This window comes from Rhyacophila brunnea, unplaced genomic scaffold (assembly GCF_057557595.1).
Source record: "Rhyacophila brunnea isolate RB1 unplaced genomic scaffold, BYU_Rbru_1.0 scaffold_3, whole genome shotgun sequence".
NCBI lineage: Eukaryota > Metazoa > Arthropoda > Insecta > Trichoptera > Rhyacophilidae > Rhyacophila > Rhyacophila brunnea.
The window spans coordinates 46,648,931-46,669,935 of record NW_028232965.1 but is presented as its reverse complement, the minus strand read 5'-3'; the positions used below and the strand labels follow the sequence as shown (position 1 = coordinate 46,669,935).

Below are 21,005 nucleotides of genomic sequence, written 5' to 3'. Positions count from 1 at the left end.
ATCATTGTCACTGTTATGTTTGCAACAACGTTATAAATAAACGGTAAAAATCTTGTTTTATTGTTCTTTAGTGTTATTTTTTATTGTTTTACGCGATATTCATTGAAAATCGGATATGGAATTATTGCGTTGGCTGTTTTTTTTTATTTGTTTGCAAGTTTTTTTGCTCTTCACTTACCCAATAAGCCTAACTGCATACTGTCACGCGACAATCCCAACCATCCAACCGATGTTGAATCCGAACGTTGTGTGCATTTGAGTTTCACGACCTGTGAACCATAGATAATAATATACGTAAACTGCGAACATAAATTCGTTTGTAAGAACGATAATGTATGCTACGATTTTACGATACAACAAGACAAAATACATTGTTTATTGTGTATAAACATCAACAATAATGCAGGTCAAAGAATTGCTTTCGCTTTATGACCCATTTTACAGTAGGGTTTTCACATTCTATCATCACATAAATTTTAGCTTCATATTTTAACACTTAATTACTTATATTATTTAAATGTACACGATGATGTCCCGTGGGAGAATGCAGGCCACGCATTGCACAGGGGCGGAATATTATAATGGGTATATTATAAAAGGCGGAATGAGGAAATGATTACAAATATTACAACGTTTGAGAGCAGTGACAGTTTTCCATGAAATTGACAATCGACATATTAGTTTAAAAAATAATCGAGAACCTGACTATAATAATTATTGTTTTATTGTAATATCTACTCATTGGTGGCTCTCGTGGTGCAGTGCGTAAGTCGCTGGCCGTCCATCCAGGAGCTCTGGGTTTATCATAACATAACTGAAGGTACATGATATTTGAATTTTCACGACATTTAAATAAATTTTTGTGGACGAAAAAAATATAAGTATCAAATTATTTCTCTAATGGATTTAAATTCAAATTTCATCAACTACCATCAGTCGATAGTATTCAATTTTTTTGTCATTTAGGATTAAGGTGACGCATCAGTGAAACGCCAAATAATTTTCAACTGTACGCGCGACGAAATTTTGTACTCGCTTCGCATTCATTGAGAGAACGTGGAGTCAGACATACGTCACTTTGCTGCGTGATGGCGACGGGCCAATTAATTCTAAAATCGTGTAAAGATGACTAAAAACGTTACCCATTTACTTTAAAAAGAAAACATGTTAATGAATATATTATTATTGTTACTAATAGAATAATAAACAGAACATAAAATGGACGTATGTTGGATTTATATGAGAAATAATATTTCGTTTGACAGGCGTCTTTTGCACCCGCGACCCGCAATCCGCACATCGCCTAGCAACGATCTTTTTAGACCGTGCCTCAACTAATGCATGGCCTTAAGTACATCAAAAATTTCTATCAGTACCTACTGCGATCTGAAGCATCGTCGAAAACATATTCTGTTTTTAAACTGACGTAAAAACGCATACTCTGTGAATTTTATTATCAAAAAATCTATCAATATTTTTGTTTTCTTCAATGTTTTTGCAATATGAAAAAAAATCCTAGATTTATCGCCATCTGCCAGATATAAATTTTTCAGTGTAGATTATTATGTAATAGTGAAAAATGCTACATTCAAGTACGTAGGATATATGACGTAGTCGCACATTTCCCCCTGGTCACTTTGATTATAATATCAATATCAATACAATATTACATGATAGAAAATATTTAATTTCTGTTTGCCAGGTTTGTTTGGAGCGTGGTTGGCGAGGTTTCCAAGCAGAGGCCGCGGACAGTTGGAACTTGTGGTGGAGAGGAGGCATACCAGCACCACATAGACGCACTCTTAACCCCTGGCAGGTAAATTATAGTATATTGTTTACAATGCAGTCATAGTTTATAATAATATGTATGGTCGTCAGTAATCAAAAGGCCGAAAGTGTCTACTTGTGCATTAAAAGCATACCGGTAAAGAGGGTAGATCAAGAAAAATAAATTAGCTACCGTTTTCGATACCATTAAGGAATTTAATAAGATCAGAATAATTGATATACAACAAATAGCACTATTGAAAAAATAAACATCGCTTCAGTAACTGAGGCATAGGCATGGCCCCCTAATAATAGGGTTTACGTAGCCTAAACTTGAACGTGTAAGAATGAATTATTATGTTTTCAAAACGTGGCTATATCGGTGCACAAAGAGGTAATTTTAGCAAAAGCCATGACCATGATACGTATGATTTAATTCAACTCACATGGTAAAGGGCAGTATAAGCGTATGTAAATAGAGATTTATTAGCTACACAACCATTATAAATTACGTAAGTGAACCATTGTCCAAGACGTTTGTGATCTAATATCACTGACCCAAAGCAACCCAACTAAATAATTGTCCCAATATTTCGTTAGATTTGCTCGACAAAAAAGGCCAATTTGTTATGCTTTAAACCAAAACGGCGCTCTACGGCGAGAAGGTGTAAATCAGCTAGATCATTTTACTTGAGCTTTCTTTTTGTTTGTGTTTGTAGTTTTTTATATTATTATTCGCTCATCTCTGGACATGAGGATGTTCAAGAATAATTAATCTCAAAATGCTCAGTCAAAGCACACTTAAATGTGTGGTGACCTCAGTTCATAACGATTAAATCATTTTTACTCCTAAAAACCCTCTGATAAAATGTAACCATCTATTAATTGAACATACACAATTTTGAAAACATTTCTGAGAAAATATATTATAACCAATAGAAAAAATCTTTTTGAAAAAAGGAAAACACCCAGCAGGAATCGAACCTGCATCTCTCGGGTATCGCGCCTATGCACATATACCACTATGCTAAAGGCGTCATATTTAATTGCGACAAATTTTAACTAAAATGGCTTTTAATACTCTCTGAAGCGTTTTCCAGATCGAGCTAATATTAGTATTAGTGTTTTCAAAATTATGTATGTCCAATAATTAAAATGTTACATTCTTAAATCATGTGAATTATTCGTTGAATAAAAAAATCTATTAATTGTATTATTCATATTTTAGTGAAAATGGGTTCTTTAAGATAACAGTAGGTATCTAAGTGTATCCAATATCCTACATATTATGTGGCTATACTTTTGTATCGCTTCGTGTCAGTTATATGCAGAAATAATGTTTTATCAGAGGTTCTTCCATTAGGCGGCTATTAACGGTTTACTTGGTAGCTTTATTCTGTTCTCTCATGCCTGGCAATGTATTTTAATGCTTATAATAATATAAACAGCATACTATTATCAATATGCAGTTATTAATTTGATAACAATAATAATCATGCAATTCAAATCCATCGTGAGACATGAGTAGAAACTGAAAAAATAGAACAGAACCGACCATCTTGCATGTTATTTATAAAATCTCAGATCTAAAAATAGATCCGGTCTATTAAAATTTATGGTTAATAATAACGTGCATAAGAATTCTCTAAATCGTCCCAAATTTTACCATTTTCCAATCGTTGTCTTTTATTTTGTCAGTGGTTATTTAATGACATCAATTTGTATACAAATTATGCTGGTATTCATTTGGCCTTTCGTAAAACGACATATTATATTCTACAGCACGTCACGGAAATCTTATTTTTCCGGAGTCGTCTGACGTACAGTCAATAAATCATGCCGACTGCCAACGCCGCTACAGGAAATTCTTACTATTTTAGGGGGAAACCGGTTCGAGACAAATATTTCCAAGCCTGATTACATTTTCCATCTTGATTTTATAATCGACTTTCTGTTGCCGTCTATTTTTGACTCGCCTTAAATATACATTGATTTACGTTATTATTATATTACTATTTGTATGGAAAACTTGTAACGAAAGTAAGCTGATGTCTATAAAAACAAACATGTTTATTTCTGTCTCATATATTATTATTCACACAAGTTGACGTATTTGTTTTTACGTTTGTTTTATTTCACTACAAATTAGCGTTGCCAAAACTATGCTTGTGAAACTGTTGATTACTTTCTATTAAAGGAGATTAACAGAAAATAATGTGAAACAAACATTTAATGATTATTTTTTAATTACATGCTATTAACGTAATTCTAACTGAGATGGGCGGTATACCTGTAACAAATGAGTGAGTCCCGCATTCCAAAAAAGATGGTTAATGGATTCACAAGTGAAAGAGATCCATTGGAAGACAGACTTTGCTTGAGAGGAAAGCAGCAGAGGACCGAGTGTCCTGAAGGATTAGAGACGCCTGGGATCAAAATTTGGGCTATAGCGCCATCGAATAAGAAGAAAAAACTAAATAAGGTCGACGACGCCAAGCTAATACGGTCATGATTAAGCAACTTTCTCATAAACAAAACCATACTAAGACCAATATTCACTTAAATAATATGCTATTAAACGAGTGTAAGGAAGCAAGCGCTGTTCTGGGTGAATTTAGAATAATAAATATTTTATTTATTAAATTAATGATTAGTTTACATGTTTACAAAGTGCAACGTCAAGTCCGGATTTGTTGAGAGCTGACGCAGTTATCAAGTACTGTTTTCCACAATCCATCTCACCTACCTTGAGGGTGCGATCAGTATAAACATCGCATTTATCATTTCTAATATGACTCCTCTAAGATACAATGGTGTACTTTCAGTTTCGCTATGTTTATTTTCTCAAAAGTTATAAGCTATGAAACATCTTTTTTGAAATCAGTATCGAGCGTTTGGCGATCTACACATTGTCAAAAAACTAAATGTATAAATTATTACTTTAATATTTATAACTACCGATGTTTACTTGTTGAGAATTACCATATAATATGCAGACGAGATAAGCCCTGATGGTCATTGAATTACGTTATTATGATAGTTACATTACTTTATTTACATTTTTGAGGTGTGATGGCTAGGTTTGGTTAGGTTAAGTTAGGTTAGGTTACACTACATGTAACGATTCTCACACTTATACATTTAATAATATCTGTACCTGAGAGCCAGTGACCAAAAGTTTCCGCCTTTTCGTTTCAGTAATTTTACGGTTTGGCTGCGCTTTTCATAGTGGACTGAAAATTTTGCTACGGAATTATTGTGATGGTGAATGTGGATGCTGGGGGGGGGGCGGTCACACGGGAGTTGGTCCAGGTACTAACCTTATTGATGTTCAGCTGTCTGGCTTAATCTGGTCTCTGGTGCATGCCCTTACGTCCTAGTAGGCACTCGCATGGTACACTTGGGTTCATGGTAAATGGGGAGACACCCTGTACCGATAGCACGGACACAGGTGGTTTAATTATCGGAGTTTGCACGGAGTCTCTAATAGAATTATGGTTTCCACGACGGTTGCACTGTACACGTTCGTGGTATACGTGTAACGTTTTTAATCACTTTGTATGCGCATTGAATTTCTCGTTAACGACGGTCTAGATGTAACAATCTAACACGGTCGACTGATGACCCGTAACTGAGTTGCACATGGACTTGCGACAATATCGAGGATTTGAGGTAGGAGGGAAATATACAGATGGGGGCGACTATAATTGGCCCAACCAAGTTTATATTATAAGTAGGTACTCAAATTGTGAATTAACTCTGAAAGATATGATACTTAATGTAGAAAATTTGTCAATTTTTATTATACATTACTTTTTCGAGTTATAAAGTATACCTTTCCCAAAACAGTTTGAAAAACACTGTCTTACATTGTTCTTTTGATTATAATCATAAAGAAGCTTTTAATAATAAATAAATAGCTGCTCACAAAAATAATATCGTTGAAATAAACTTATCGTGACATAGAATATGCGCAACATCTTAAGTAAAGATAATAAAATAGTTTTTATTTTTGTTCGGCAAATAATGTTAAAATGATTGGCAATAATTCCGTACATGTTATTTTTCGCGATACGCTGAAGTAACATGTCATGGATCGATGTTCTATTCATTTCATTGTGAAGATTCTATTTAAAACAGCCATGTGTCGATTTTTTTACAAGTCAATAGATACATGTTTCAGTTTACCTTGCTTTCGCGGTGTGTGGTCATTGTTATTTCTACAATAAATGAATCTAGTTGTACCTATTGTATTTCAGATCAAAGAAATAAAACCATTGCGTCAATTCGGAAAAAAAACTATTTCTATTATTACCTACTTAATATATAAAATATACGTATGACATGCCATCTTCATTTTGATAATATTATTATAGGTACGTGAAGGCCCCAGATACTGTTCGATTTTGAACCCGCCTACGTAGGCAATCAAATCAATTAACATATTTAGTAAAAATGTTCACGAAGCTAATTAATTTAAACAATTAATAGATTAGTTTTCTCACAGATCTAGGTGTTATTTGTTTTGGAGGCCCCCTTAACAAAACCACTATAAAATATGTTATCATTCACTCATTCAATATTGAACATACACAACATTTAAGAATGTTAAATTCTTATTAATAGAATAAATATTTTTTTTAAACTTAAGCAAAACTTACTCAAAAACAATCATAGAAAAATGTTGATTTGTGTTTGTTAGAATTGTATAGACGAATCAGTAGTTTATGGATAAGTGCACTCACGCATACAGTAAAAGATGTAAATTCGAATCCCATTTGGTCAAACTTTTTTTTCAATGTGTATGTCTCTGAGTCTGACTGACAAAGTCAGTCAAATATCAAGAAAAATTCCACTTGGTCTGGGCCTATACATTTGAATAGCTAGAGATGTTTAATAAAACCTTACACATAACAAAGCTCTTATATTTATATGAAAATAAATGATTTTTTTCTACTGCTTTCGGATTGCAAGTACATTTGTAGCGCACTTTTTTCCATCGCCACGAGATAAAAAAGCATTGCATATTAGTATTCCAGGGTTTATATATATAAATAAATATTACTAATTTTAGATTTAGATGAAAAATACGAACTTTTCAAGTAGCAATAGGTACATACAATGTAAAGAACCAAAGCACAGTGTCAATTTTTACATTTTTCAAAAAGTGTTACAGTTTAATTAGTAATAAAAAACGATATGTAGTGTAAGTGTAGGTAAGTATTTTTACAATTAAACAAACTACAGTTTTATTTCACGATATGTCGTTATAGTCTGATGTGAACACGTATTATACTATTCGGTGGCGTTTGGGTATAACCTGTTAACTGCAAAATGTTGAATTTACAGGAGAGCCATTTTAAGCTTTGAATTGCCCACATAAATTTCAGTTCATTTTTTTGTTTAAAATCGAAAAAAACATTTTAAAATAAATAACTGAAGAAGAATATGACAATACATAGATTGTCAATTATTTCACTAATTATGAAAATAAGGTCACTTATCAGTGATCAAACTGTGATAAGGTCTTTGGTCATGTTTTGACCAAACTAACCACTGTGTTTGTTCACATATCATCATATTATTACAATAGCGTTTTAGCATTTTAAGTGAAATATAGATATCGGGTTATTACCAAATGGAAGATAATACTATAGTGACCCAATTTTTACTCTTAACATAAAATGACCAAAAAAGCAGTTATCAGGTTATGCCCAAACGACACCGAATATATAACATGGCCAATAAACTGCCTGGCAACATGCATGGGTTTTCTTCAGGCCTCGGAATAAACCGGAGCGCACCGCAGCGCATTTCCGGGTTCATGAAATCTCGGAGATTATCGTTCCGTCTCTTGTAAAAATTAAGTTGACTACCTGAACTAGATTGGTCATATAACAAAAAATTGAACACGTGTTTTTGTAAAATGTACATAAAATAAGAAAAATATGTTATTTTTTCGGAAAATTATCAAGCGCTCCTGTTCGTAAAATATTCAAATTCAAGCGCTGGCATTCTTTTACCTGCACTGGACTCTCTAATTGTTTGGTCGCATACCACGCAGGCAGGGTGACAATCAACAAAATTTTGTTATATTTGAACAGAGTAAAGTTGAAAGGGACAAATAAAAGCGTTATGAATGGATCAAATCAAAAATGGCACACGGGGTTCCCACTGAATTGCTGGGTTGCTTTGAATGCCGATAAATGTAGAACCGAGCCGGATAAGGCAGCTGCCCGACGGTCAAATAAACCGTTTCACGATCTTTAGTTATGGGATCCTGACGAAGGATAGATAGAACGATGCTATATAGATGAACGAGTCGCGCACGCAGTGCCTTTCAAATATAGAGTTAAGACGATCAGCAGTAGGGTCCATGACCACTCCCAGGGCCGACATCATAACTTTCCATGTATTCTATCGTATCAGACAGATGAATCATAAAATAATCTGCATCTATCATATAATTCAGACGAATCCGAGGCACGCGGGCGGTGCTCAGCAGTAAGAAGTTACGGAGGTGATAAGTGGGATCCACGACCACTTTCCAATCTGACACCATAAATTTTCATGTATACTATCGTCTCAGGTACACAAAACACAAAAGAAACTATGTCTCACATTTAATGTACAGTAAACAAATCGTACATCCTGCACTAAACAATAAGATTCTTTTTATTCCTATCACAGAGCAAGTAAAATATCACATCTGACGATATATCTATATACCCTCAAAACCGCAAAAAGATTCACGTATCATGTACATACTGCAAAACCAATAACCTTATATTTTTGTAAATAATCTTACTTTCGAGGTTCAAAATTAATCAATTGATTGATGTTTATTTCAGTTCATAAATCACATACCAAAAGGATCCTCTATCTGCAAGAAAGACAACTTAGCAAGACATCTTAAATGCATGAAAAAGGTGTATGGCTCCATTTATGATTTCAGGTGAGTGCTATATTTTTATCTTAAATTAAAATATACCTAGATACTCGATTTATTACTATTCTAAATCCAATGTACATAATTATGTAGTTGTTGTTTGACACGATATAATATTAAGTTGACAGAAACCATTAAAATACATAATTATTTATATTCGCATCGCTGTAAGTGTAAAATGAAGAAATTCTTGACGGGTCTTCACACACTGTATACCAAATGTAGGTGTCACCTATGTGTTTAATTTATTTATTACATGATAGTGTGGCTCTATTATTTTGGTAGTTTTATGTATATTGCGGTAAACACAGTATGCGAGGTATTTGTAAACGTTCTTAATTGAAAGGTTTGATATCGATTACTCATTATATATTATAATAACTGTGTCTGTGAGTACTTAATCATCGACTGAGACCGTTAGTTTTGTTTTATATCTATAGATAGTACGATTAGGTATATGTATATTATATTATTCACATATTACATAGATATTTTTTTTATTTATTTCTACTTAATTATTTATTTATTTATTTATAAAAAGAGTATTACGGCATTACAGCTATTGGCCAATGCGCCATAATACATAATAAATACAAATGTATAAAAATATCTTAATTACAAATAACAATAAAAAGACAGTATGTGTAAATATTAATGAAATATGATAATTTATACAATTATAAATTTAACCTATTTAATACGTCCACAAATATTATATAGTTAATGAAAAACAAATCAACCTTTATGGTGCCATCAAATAAGCTAATTGCACGATACACAGCATCATGAAACATAACATCTGTCCTGCGACGAGGTATCTTGAAGACCGTGGAGCTACGAGTGATATTGGTGGGAACATGAAAATTAATATTTGCCAGTATATACGGATTGTAAATGAACCCACGAAGAAGTAAAAAGAAATGCTTTAAAAGAACAATCACTCTTCGGGTAGACAGGGATTGCATTGATAGCATACCCAGAAGAAAACGAGTCGGGAAATTCATTTTATTGTCATTATCATAAGGAAAGAACCCGTATGTTCTTAAGTAGAGAAATCTAAGAAATCTATTGTGGACTCGATCCAACTTAATTGTGTGGATGGACCTATTAAGACTCCAAATAATGCTGGCATATTCAAGAATACTCAACACAAATGATACGTATAATGTACGTAGCACTCGGACGTTTTCGAATGATTTTGAAACCCTCATAACAAAACCAAGCATTTTGCTAGATCTAGTACTGATGTTAAGAATATGCTGATTGAAAGTGAACTTTGCATCATACAATACACCCAAATTGAATTGATTGAATAGTATTAATATGGATAAAATTAAATGTAAACAGTTACCATGCGATTCACATTGCAGAGTTTTACAATAATTTTTGATTACACACTTTTTAAAAGTGTCAAGTTTTTCATATAAGTCCGTACCTTTTTATTACATATATGCATAATAATTGTAGTAATCAATATAATCAGAAAAAATAATTATCTGATTTTTTGCCTCCATCTTGCTATTGCATGCAAAATCTCACGTATAACTTCAAATAAGTATTCAGTACCATACAATAACCACAATTTTAAAATTCAGAGCCTTTGTTTAAACTTTGAAGTGGCTCAATATTTAAAAAATGACGCTTAGATATTCATATTCATCATACAATAATTTTCATTAAATTATCCGAGCTACGCCACTGGACTATCGTGTAGGAAAGTCTAGGAAATTATATTTTCATTTCAGCGCTTCCCAACTGTTGTGCCGCGAGACATTGGGAAGTGTGCCGCAAGATATTGCTGCGTACAGTAAAATCACAGTAAAATTCACGCACCCACTTTGTTTCATTTAGTGGGATAATATTAATATTGTTAGCGTTCATTTTCATCTGTGTAGATGCTTTCAAGCATCGAACAATACATATTATAAAAGTCGCATTCTCTTACAAACATCACATTGAAAGAATTCATCAAGTATATTATATTGTTATCTAACTCTGTGTTATATCAGGGCAATAAAAAAAATACTAAATATAACTAAATGACGTAAGCATTACTGTCCAACACTATAAAATTATTATGAGACTTGCCTGTCGACGTGAAATTTTAGTAAGTTTGTATAGTTGTAATCGTATATTTATTGCAACACTAAATATTATTTTTTTTTCAAAATGTTTTTTAAGGGTGGACATGCTCAGCGTAGGTCAAAATAGAGCTTTTATTGCATTTTCAAAACAGGATCCTGGACATTCCTTAAACGTTATAGATAATCTATATATATAATTTTGAAGCCTTATTATCCTTTATATTTATTTTAACATTTGATGACTGCATAAAGTATTTTTACTACATAAAATAGTATTCTTTTAAACCTCTCGCTCTAATGTTTTAGAATATTGTCATATTTTAGTACATGCATGTGCAGTGGTGTTAAGATTTTTTACATTTATTAATTTTTAAACGCATTCATAAACCATTAGTATAATTTATGTCGTCATTATTATAGTGGAATATTTACGATAAAAAATTATATTGATAAACTCTATGATTCCAAATTTGACAAGAATTAGGCATTTTATTATTCAAAAAATGGGCAAGATTAACACATTTGAAGATAATTCTAAAGATACTAATTATAAGCTATGTCTTTGACCATCTAAGTGTGATAAACATCCTACGAATAATGATTGCTTTATAATAATTATTGACCTAAGAATAAGGTAGTGTTTTTTTGAAATACGCCATTTCTTTTGGCATTCCCCAGTGGTTAAGCTACAACATACGGCCATAGCCATAAATTGACAAACTAAAACTGAAGTAGGGAGTAAGATCATGTTAACGCGCGTGTTTAAGTATTCTTTCTTATATGTGCTACAGAACGGTGTGCCGTACTGCGAAAAGATTGGGAATAATTGAATATTTTTAGGAAAATGTTTGGATATTATTAATTAATGTTACGTGGATCGTTCAAGTTTCTTGAATTATATGCACACCCACATAAACACTGCGTAAAGTATACCCACTGAGTGGGGTAAATTAAGTTTTCTCGGCAAATATTTGAACTTTGACGCCAAGTTTATTACCCTGCAAGCAGCAAGTTAACGCGTGCTTTTTTTAGAAAGTGGCACGACACCATATCAATCGATTTCCGATTATAGAAAACACGAGTTGCATCGGGGCACGTGGCGCTTTCAGTGCTTGACTGCCTGCATTATGAGCTTTCCGTGAAAAGCTTTTGTTATATCCGGCGCTCGTTAGGGTAATTACTTTGCCGTCTCGCAGCGGTGCTACGTATTTCCGTATGGTCTCTTCTTCCGACATTGAGAATCGATCACAGCAGGGTTCGCGTCATTGATTATTTTGTGGACGCGTGCTGGGGTATCTGTGACAAGACAAACTACCAGGGATGTCTCTGGTGCGTTGCGCTACGACGGGGGAGGGCCGCCCCATAAATAATAATAACACTATTCAACCCTCTTTAGAAAATTACCATTATTATCCTGTGCTCACAGTGGGTTATTGTATTATTTTAATGCCTCATTCTTTTTATTCGTTGCTTCGTTACCGAGGATCGTGATCTTCGTGAGTAGTTCTTATTTTGCTTATGATTGTCCTAATGAAGATATTTGTACATTCTGATTTGATCGTCCTAGCAAGCAGATGTTTTTTTCTTGTCGTTTCTTTAAGATTTCACCCCCTATCTGCACTGCCCTATGAATTACATTGCCAAATAAATTCATCTCAGACAGATGATTTCTGTTCAGGTCTTCAAAGATCGATTAGTTGGTACCCCTTTCCAGCTAAGTCGATCTTGACATGCGTACACATAATATATAAAAATATCGTTCCCTATTTCATTCATTCCGACCATGTCCGATCCTAATAGGATCATATGGGCCTCCACAGAGTAGAGGTTTGTATTAACAGATTTTGTTTTTTACGAGAAATGGATGTCAGCCACTTGCTCAACCTATTAGGTTCATACCCTGACTCACACACACATTGAAAAACAAAATGTGTACTTGCCAGACCCAGGATTCGAACCTGGGACCCACGGCGTGATAGTCCAACACTTAAGCCACGCGGCCAACGTAGGTGTTCCCTATTTAATCAGCTATTTTTATATTACTATGTTTCCGCTGCATAAAAGGATGTGGGAAAGACCAAATTTAATTCGTCTTCTAATTTTTCCTTCGCATTTTCCATCATTATCAATGCGAGATCCTAGATAGACAGTAACACACATCATCTTTAGAATAGCAGACAATATGATGTTTTTTGTAATAATTAATATTATTATTATCATGATTTTGATGTAAAAAACCCTCCACAGAGTGGAGGTTTGTATTAACAGATTTTGTTTTTACGAGGAAATGTATGTCAGCCACTTGCTCAACCTATTATGTCCATACCCTGACTCAAACACAAATTGACGTACAATAATATATTGTGTATTTGCCAGATCCAGTATTTGAACCTGGGACCCACGACGCTATAGACCGACGATTAAGCCGCACGACCATCGTGGGTTTTTATAATACTTCAATTATTTTTTCTTCGACCATGTCCGATCCTAATAGGATCATATGGGCCTCCACAGAGTAGAGGTTTGTATTAACAGATTTTGTTTTTTACGAGAAATGGATGTCAGCCACTTGCTCAACCTATTAGGTCCATACCCTGACTCACACACAAATTGAAAAACAATATGTGTACTTGCCAGGCCCAGGATTCCCCACGGCGTGAGAGTCCAACGCTTAAGCCGCGCGGCCACCGTGGGTACTTTTAATGGGTACAATTAATACCTGCATATTATCTTTTTACATGTTACGGAACATTTTTTGAAGTGTACATGAAATGCGTAGTTACCTGGAAACGTATTAAAATACTATTACTGTCTAAATATTTATAATCACTATGATATTACAAGATAATGATTATAGTATTGAACATTTTCTTTCACCATTTAATAATGTTTGATAAATCGGATTGTAAAGTCTTCTTTAGAATTTTGAATAATTCGAGTTTACAGTTAAAGTTTCTGCTGTAGATTTTCCTTATTCATTCTTTTTACATGCAGAGGAGATGGGTAGTATTAATAATTAGTAATTATTTAATTAATTAATGATTTTATTAACTAGGTATTCATTTTATTAATTAATAACACCGTCCAAATCCTGAAACTTAAACTGAAAGCCGAAACCTGTATAATACAACACACTTAATGCAAAGAAAGAAGTCAGGGAGTTTAAATATACCTAAAACAATGAAGTTTGTGTTTCATTAGTGGTCAATTCGTAAATCTGGAGATAAGGTATTGCCTTTAAATGTACGCTACCTGCTCTGGTTGTTTCACTGTCTCAATAAAAATCTGTTTTTCAATCAAAATAAAATACGTCAAATTATTTTAATAAATAAATTTATAATATAATAAGTTTAAAAATAAGTAAAATAAGTTTATAAATAATAATTATAAATCACAATTTAAAATTTAAAATTTAAAGTTAATAATGCGTCTATATTAGTTCGTTTTAATAATAATTACAAATTAATAATACACCTACACTACACTTCATCGTAATACATATCTCTTGATAATGGCCTCTGCAACTAGCCCTAAATGTCGAGGAAAGAAGGAAGAAGTACACGCAGTGGAAATCCAGGAATCTATTATGATAAGAAAATAAAATAGAGCATAACCCTCAATAATCAAATAAATACATAATATGGTGACACTACAATCTATGTAAAGTGAACAAATACTATTTCTATCTGTGTTATAGGAGTAGACGTGATTAATAAATTATTTTATTGTATACTGTCTTTGGTCGCTCTCGTTGCGACTTCTTGCCTTTCTCGCCTTGTTTGTTACGCTCTTGAACTATCGAACCTTATTTAATATGTGGTACATTGATAATAAAATAATGTGTCATATATTCTTATAAATTAATCAATTGATTAGTATTGGTATATAATAAAATTGACAACGCTACTATTGGTCAACCCTGCTAACAAGCCACGCGGTATGTCGGGCGAGGTGGGACTGTCACGTGCAGGCACACGTGTGCTCCAAAAAAGGCTGCGACGGCCGTCTGAAACGAGGGTCAACATTGTAAATTTTCCATCGACCGCCCCCGCCAAAATAAAAGACGTTTTTCTATCAAACAAAACGGCTTTATTATGATAGCTTTTTACGTCCTTTTTGGAAAGTGAAAATAATATTTCCCGCGCTAAAATCTATTTAATTTTTGGAATGGCGTGACGTTGCATTAATATTTTATTGATCCGCACGATTATTATAAGATACCTATTGGTTACTTACTCATTTGCTTCAGGCCGTCACGCTTCGGCATCGGAGCATATTGCAAGCACAAAGTCGCGCCATTTCTCTGCCCCCTCGCCTTTTACTAAGTCGAATTTGCATAGTAGATTATTCTTGTAAAAACACTTTAGAGCGAAGCATCTGCATCTATTCTGTACACAGGGATGCTATCGGTGGCTATCGAGGGTAGTTTATTATATTTATGCATTGAGGTGGTTAATTGTTACAATAAGTTAACCGCTTGACCTGTCAAAAAGTGCCATGTTTTAACAGCACCTCTCTTGGCTGTGTTAATGTTTAGAGCGAGATAGACAGTTTGACAGTAAAGTTCATACGGCTAACTTATTGTAACAATTGTAATACATAAATATGATGAACTACCCTCGATAGCCGCCGATAGCAACCATGTGTAAAGAATAGATGCACCGGTCGGCCATGATGCCGGAATTCCTGGGCTCGGAGTTTTACACTCTCTTGAGGCGCCTATTCCGTAGTCCGCAAAAGTAAATATTTCTAATGAAATAAAGGATAATAAAAAATAAATAATATATTAAATTAAACCACAAAGGGAAGAAGTTTGAATAACATAAAACAATATTCGTTTTCTGTCATGGCTTAGAAGTTACAAACTTCAGTTTGGGTTTATGTGTAAAGACCGAAACAATTACGTACATTAATCAAATATCGTAAAATTAACAAAAAAAACTCGAAGAATAATTATGCTTTAAAATTATGCATAAAAATATAGTACTTTACAATAATGTAAACAAATAGAGGGTAAAATGAATTTGGAATTGATATGTATTGTCGCGGTAAATTTATCGTCGTGCCTTTTTACCAGGGCTTCGAACTGGAACTGTACCGAAAATCGGATAAACCGTTATTTTTATCGGAACGAAAACCGGAACCGAACCAAAAAAAATACCGGCTTTTTTTTTTTGGTTCGGTATATGTTCAAACACGCGCGTTAACATGACCTTACTCCCCAGTTGACGTTCAGTTGTCGTAGTATTTAAAAATTAAAATTTATTTCTTTTCTTATTTTGTTTCTTATTTTATAACTTATTATATTATTAAGTCACATCTCTCTGTATTTTTATTTTAAAAATTGTCAACACTTATTTTATGTCATGTCGTGAACGCTTTGAATTTGTAAGTTCATTATATGTAAAATAAACAAATTTGATTTGATTAGAAAAAATGGCTACGGCCGTATGGTGCAGCATTACCATTTGTTTCGGATCGTGGCATCGGGCTATCATAATATAAGTACGATAAAATGTTCTAAATTGTGGTAGAAAATATTTTTTAATACAAATAAAAAACATTTAAAAAATAATCACTCGGAAAACCGGAACCGAGCCGATTTATATGTTTTTACTTGAACCCGAACGGAAACTGAAACGAAAAAAAATAACGGTTCTAAGGCCTGCTTTTTATAGTTAAAGGCAAAGCGATCATGTCGCAAATCAATTACCCTTTGTTATTTGTTCAAAACGTATTTATACATAATTATCACAATATCATGAATTATAATGTCAACTTAGTAATAATAACTTTTCTACAAGTGGAAAAGAAAGCTCCTTTGAGTCGTGTAGCGTAGCATGCTGCAGCGAAGCTTTTCTGTAGAAACATCGTTCCACGTAAAACTTTTACACGCAACCCGATATTATTATTATCACTTAACAAAAAAAACGCTTTTGGCTAAGAATCGTTATTGGAATAACAATGAAGACTGATTGAATTAAAACTAAATTTAAACGTTTTACGCATTAGTAAAATATACATCTAAAAGTTAACACCATTGCATCGGTAGATATAATTTTGTAGTCCTGAGTTTAGTACCTACTCATGTTTTAAGTATGATAATATTCTTAATATTGTTTTTAAATGTGTACAAATATTCGTAACGTCTCAAAGTAGATATCTCATTATGACTAGCGATCGTCTGGTAAGGGTTTTTTTATATATATAACAGGCCTTAAGGCCCCCAATGACAGTAATGTAGTTTAACAGCATGTAGTGTATTTAGTAGTAGAATTGAAACAATCGCAAAAATCCAAGCTTTGATAAAATCATATAAATATATTGTATTCTCACTGGATCGAAGCCGGAGCTCCCGGGTGAAAGGTCAGCGCACCTCGAGAGCCGCCGAACTGATTGAAATTCGGGCTCTCATCACTTACTATCCGGGTGAGTGCTCTTATCCATATTATTCGCGGCCCTCGTGGTCCAGTGCGTAAGGTACTGAACTTTCACCAGGTGGCTCCGTGTTCGATTCCCACTGAGGTCGCAATATATCGATCGTACCCTCCTCGATCGATCCTTCCTAGTACCTTCTAACGTACTACTGTTTAATAACACTTCTATCATTGGGCTTCATGGTCTGTAAAAAGAATATAATATAATATATTATATTATAAATTTATATTACGTTTTTTTATAATACAAAATCGCTATCAACGGCTCATGCGGAATGGAAAAGTCATAATATTAATATCGTCATGAGTTTTTTTTAAATATCGTATTTTCAATAATAACAATCATAAATTATTCTCAAATCTTGTCTACAGATATTCAGTAATTCATAATTTGACTATCCATAAATAGCACCTGTATACGTGCATGTATTTACTGCCACCAATAGTGTGTAAATTCAACTATCGCCATAATAACTATTTACATGTAAAAGTGCTGATTGCGTCGCCAATCTCAATTTTCAAACGTAAGCGAGACGCGTTGTTGTCATCCTATGGTGCTATTTGACTGTGTGAAAATTAGTAAACGTCAAAAATACTTTTTAGTCCGACAGATTCGCTACTATCGTCCTACTTCGCAGGCACAGATATCTCATAAGTTCCAATTGTCTCGTGAAAATTCAGAAGCTGCTGAACTGCTTTGATCCATGCATGCAAACTTACAAGATAATAGGTACGTGTTTTCACGTCGTGCATTTTCTTGTTAAAGTCGAGATAATGGTAATTACGTCCTGTTAGCATTAAATCCACGCACGTATAAAAGTTTATGATTGCTTTAAAAATTCTGTATAATATTATTGACAAACTTTACTTTTATTTGTAATTTGAGAATTAATGGGCTATTCATATAAGTTTATACTGTTTATTGGATAATAAATTTATTAATACCACATTATGCAATAACCCTGTTCATTCCGTTATGAATAATTTATCTTATTAAGAGAAAAGCTTATTGTGTTTATCCCAGTTAAAACTATGCTTATTAGTCTTTCGAATTTGAGGGGACATTATAAAAATCGCGTGCCGTCATTTGCGTTGGCGATATTATCATACATAAAAAGCCTACATAAAAAAAACAAAGACAATAATAGTATATTAACTAATCTATCAAATATGCTTATCGCATGATTAATTGTGGATTCTACGTTTGCGAGTATATAATAATTATTATATATTGAACAGTACATAATATCGCGGCCTCAGTACAAATGTACACTATTTATTTGACAAAATGTCAGTTTTGACTTATGAATTACAAAATATGCAGAATCAGTTGAAGTTTCTGGGTAAAGCTGCAGTATTTTTGTAGAAATATATTTTACCATCATATTTTATACAAATTTGTATGACATCAACATGAATATGAAAGGAGTATAATTGTTTTAGTGCAATAATACATTTAAGGTGAAGCCTTTATTGAGCCGCTTTTAAAGAGGCACCTAGCGGAAAAATACGAAGCTTGCAATTTGAGATTTTTTTTTTTAATAATTTACAATTAAATATGTATCTGAAAACATTAAAAAGAAAAATATTTTTTTATTTTAAGTCAAAGATAAACTTACAATTGTAAAAAATGTGAATTTGTTGAATCGGACCGCACCCTATTATTACATATATTTTATGGTCATATTTATTATTAAAATTTAGTTTATTAAGTTTTCTAAGCATCACCTAAGAGATTTTTGACAAATTCATAGTTTTAATATTTTTTATATTTATTTTAAAAAACATCGATTTTTATAAAAAATATAAATGTGTATAACTTGAAATCGTTTTTGTAATGTAAAAATGTAATGTAATTTTTTTATATTTGCATAATAATAATATAAAATACTTTATAAAAATATCTAATTACTCACTTAATATGCAAAAACTTTGACAGCCATTTTCCCCAAACAGGTTTTTGTCAAATTAATAATGTACCCTTGTACTGAGGCAGCGATATGAGTTAAAGTGAACTTGGGAAAAATACAGCCAATATCACACAACACCACTACAAATCATCCTGGAAAATAATATCCTTGAAGAATATTACAATAATTGGATTTTTTTGGACAAGCTTTTAAATTAGTGGACAAGTATTAGCTAAAAATATGGTATTCTATCAATAAGTTTTTTTTCCGTGATTACTCATGGATCAGAGACATGGACCCTGATAACTGGCCTAGTACACAAATAGCGGATAATACGGATGCGGCGTCGAAGACCTGGCAGCGAAAGTGGGATGCCTCCACCAAGGGCAGACAAACGTATTTGTTCTTTTCTAATGTCACATAGCGGTTGGTTTTACTCCTGATCATCACAACAGTCAATTCTTGACTGGGCAAGGTGGATTCGCTGCCATCCACTTTCAGTTTGGACTTGTCACCGACGTTCCCTGTAAGGTGTGTGCCTGTGCGTGCGCACACCTACCGAAATGTGCCCGCACACACGTTTTCATCCCCCGCACAATCGTCACACAAAAATATTGTAAAATAAACAGAATATGCAAGGAGAATTCACGTCTGGAAAGAAGTGAATTGAATGCAGGTTGTATCTTTTAAAAAGGCATGTAAGTCAAAAAGTACACCGGGATGTTGTTACAAAATTGAACAATTTAAAAAGAAGTGGACTTTTGAAAATAATCACGGAAACACCCGAAGAACGAAAGAATAGGATTGAGATCGCTGAGCGCAAAAAATCTGGTTGCGATCTAGTCAGTGTTATTATTTATAATGTACTATTGGCTATAAACATAAAAAATGCTTCTATGTTTTCTGTACAAGATATTCATAATCATGTATCTAAATATACAGATATTCCCGAAAGCTGACGAATTAGAAATTATGCATTAATGCAGTAATTAAACAAGATTTTTTTGACGAATCACGGACGAAGTCTCGGTTTCATACATTAATTATTAATTGTCGATGAAAGTACGGGTATATCTGTGCAAAAATGCTAATTTTGTACCTTAAATATCGATATGGGATGAATTACAAGACTATTTTTGCGGGAATAAGAAAATTGTGTTCTCAAATCACTGAAATTAATAAATACCTTAAAAATATAAGTTTTAATGAAAAATTATTATAATATGTGTGTGTTTGTGGGGGGAGGGGTTAAATTTACCGCACCGGGTGATGGGTGACACCAACACTAGTTACGCCACTGCTCAGATGATCCGCACAAACAATAGAAAAAATTAGAGGGATCGTTGCTTGTCACCCGACCAACATGTTAAGAGATGCTCAAGTCGGTCTAACTAGCTGTTGGGCCCATCGGGCCGTCCGACCTGGTCGCCAAAAAAGACAACTACCTATACTGCTTTAAAAAAAAATTTGCGGCGGCTTATCGCGGACGTGAAAGTCTCTTCACATAGTAGTTTAGTATGTCCGTATTGTTTTAGTTTTGTTTATACATAATATAATATTATGTAAATTAGTTAGAATAATTTATTTTTATTAATTCTCCGTGCTCCTTTCTCACATGGGCACTTTGAATAAATTATGTTGTAAGCTCAGTCAAAGCACACTTGAGTGCGTGAGGACCTCAGTCTTGGGCATCTGCTCCTGAGACATTCCCAAGCATATAAACAACTGCTGGTGGTTTAGAGGGAATTATTAGGTAGTACATAAAATATGATTGGTTCAATGAGCGATGGCACATCCAATGGTAACAAAGTCAATGAGGGATATAATCAGAAAGCATTTGCGATTAATATCGTCCATT

The 21,005-nt window shown here is 33.4% G+C and overlaps 1 protein-coding gene across 1 annotated transcript in view; it reads left to right on the top strand.

Moving 5' to 3' along the window:
- The window catches only part of LOC147068447 (putative tubulin polyglutamylase TTLL2), a 38,245-nt gene that overhangs the window by 5,193 nt on the left and 12,047 nt on the right, over positions 1-21,005 (top strand). The window contains exons 2-3 of the mRNA XM_085952987.1: positions 1,703-1,816; positions 8,619-8,722. Of these exons, the coding sequence (XP_085809113.1) occupies positions 1,703-1,816; positions 8,619-8,722 (218 nt within the window). The remainder of the gene's footprint in view (positions 1-1,702; positions 1,817-8,618; positions 8,723-21,005) is intronic.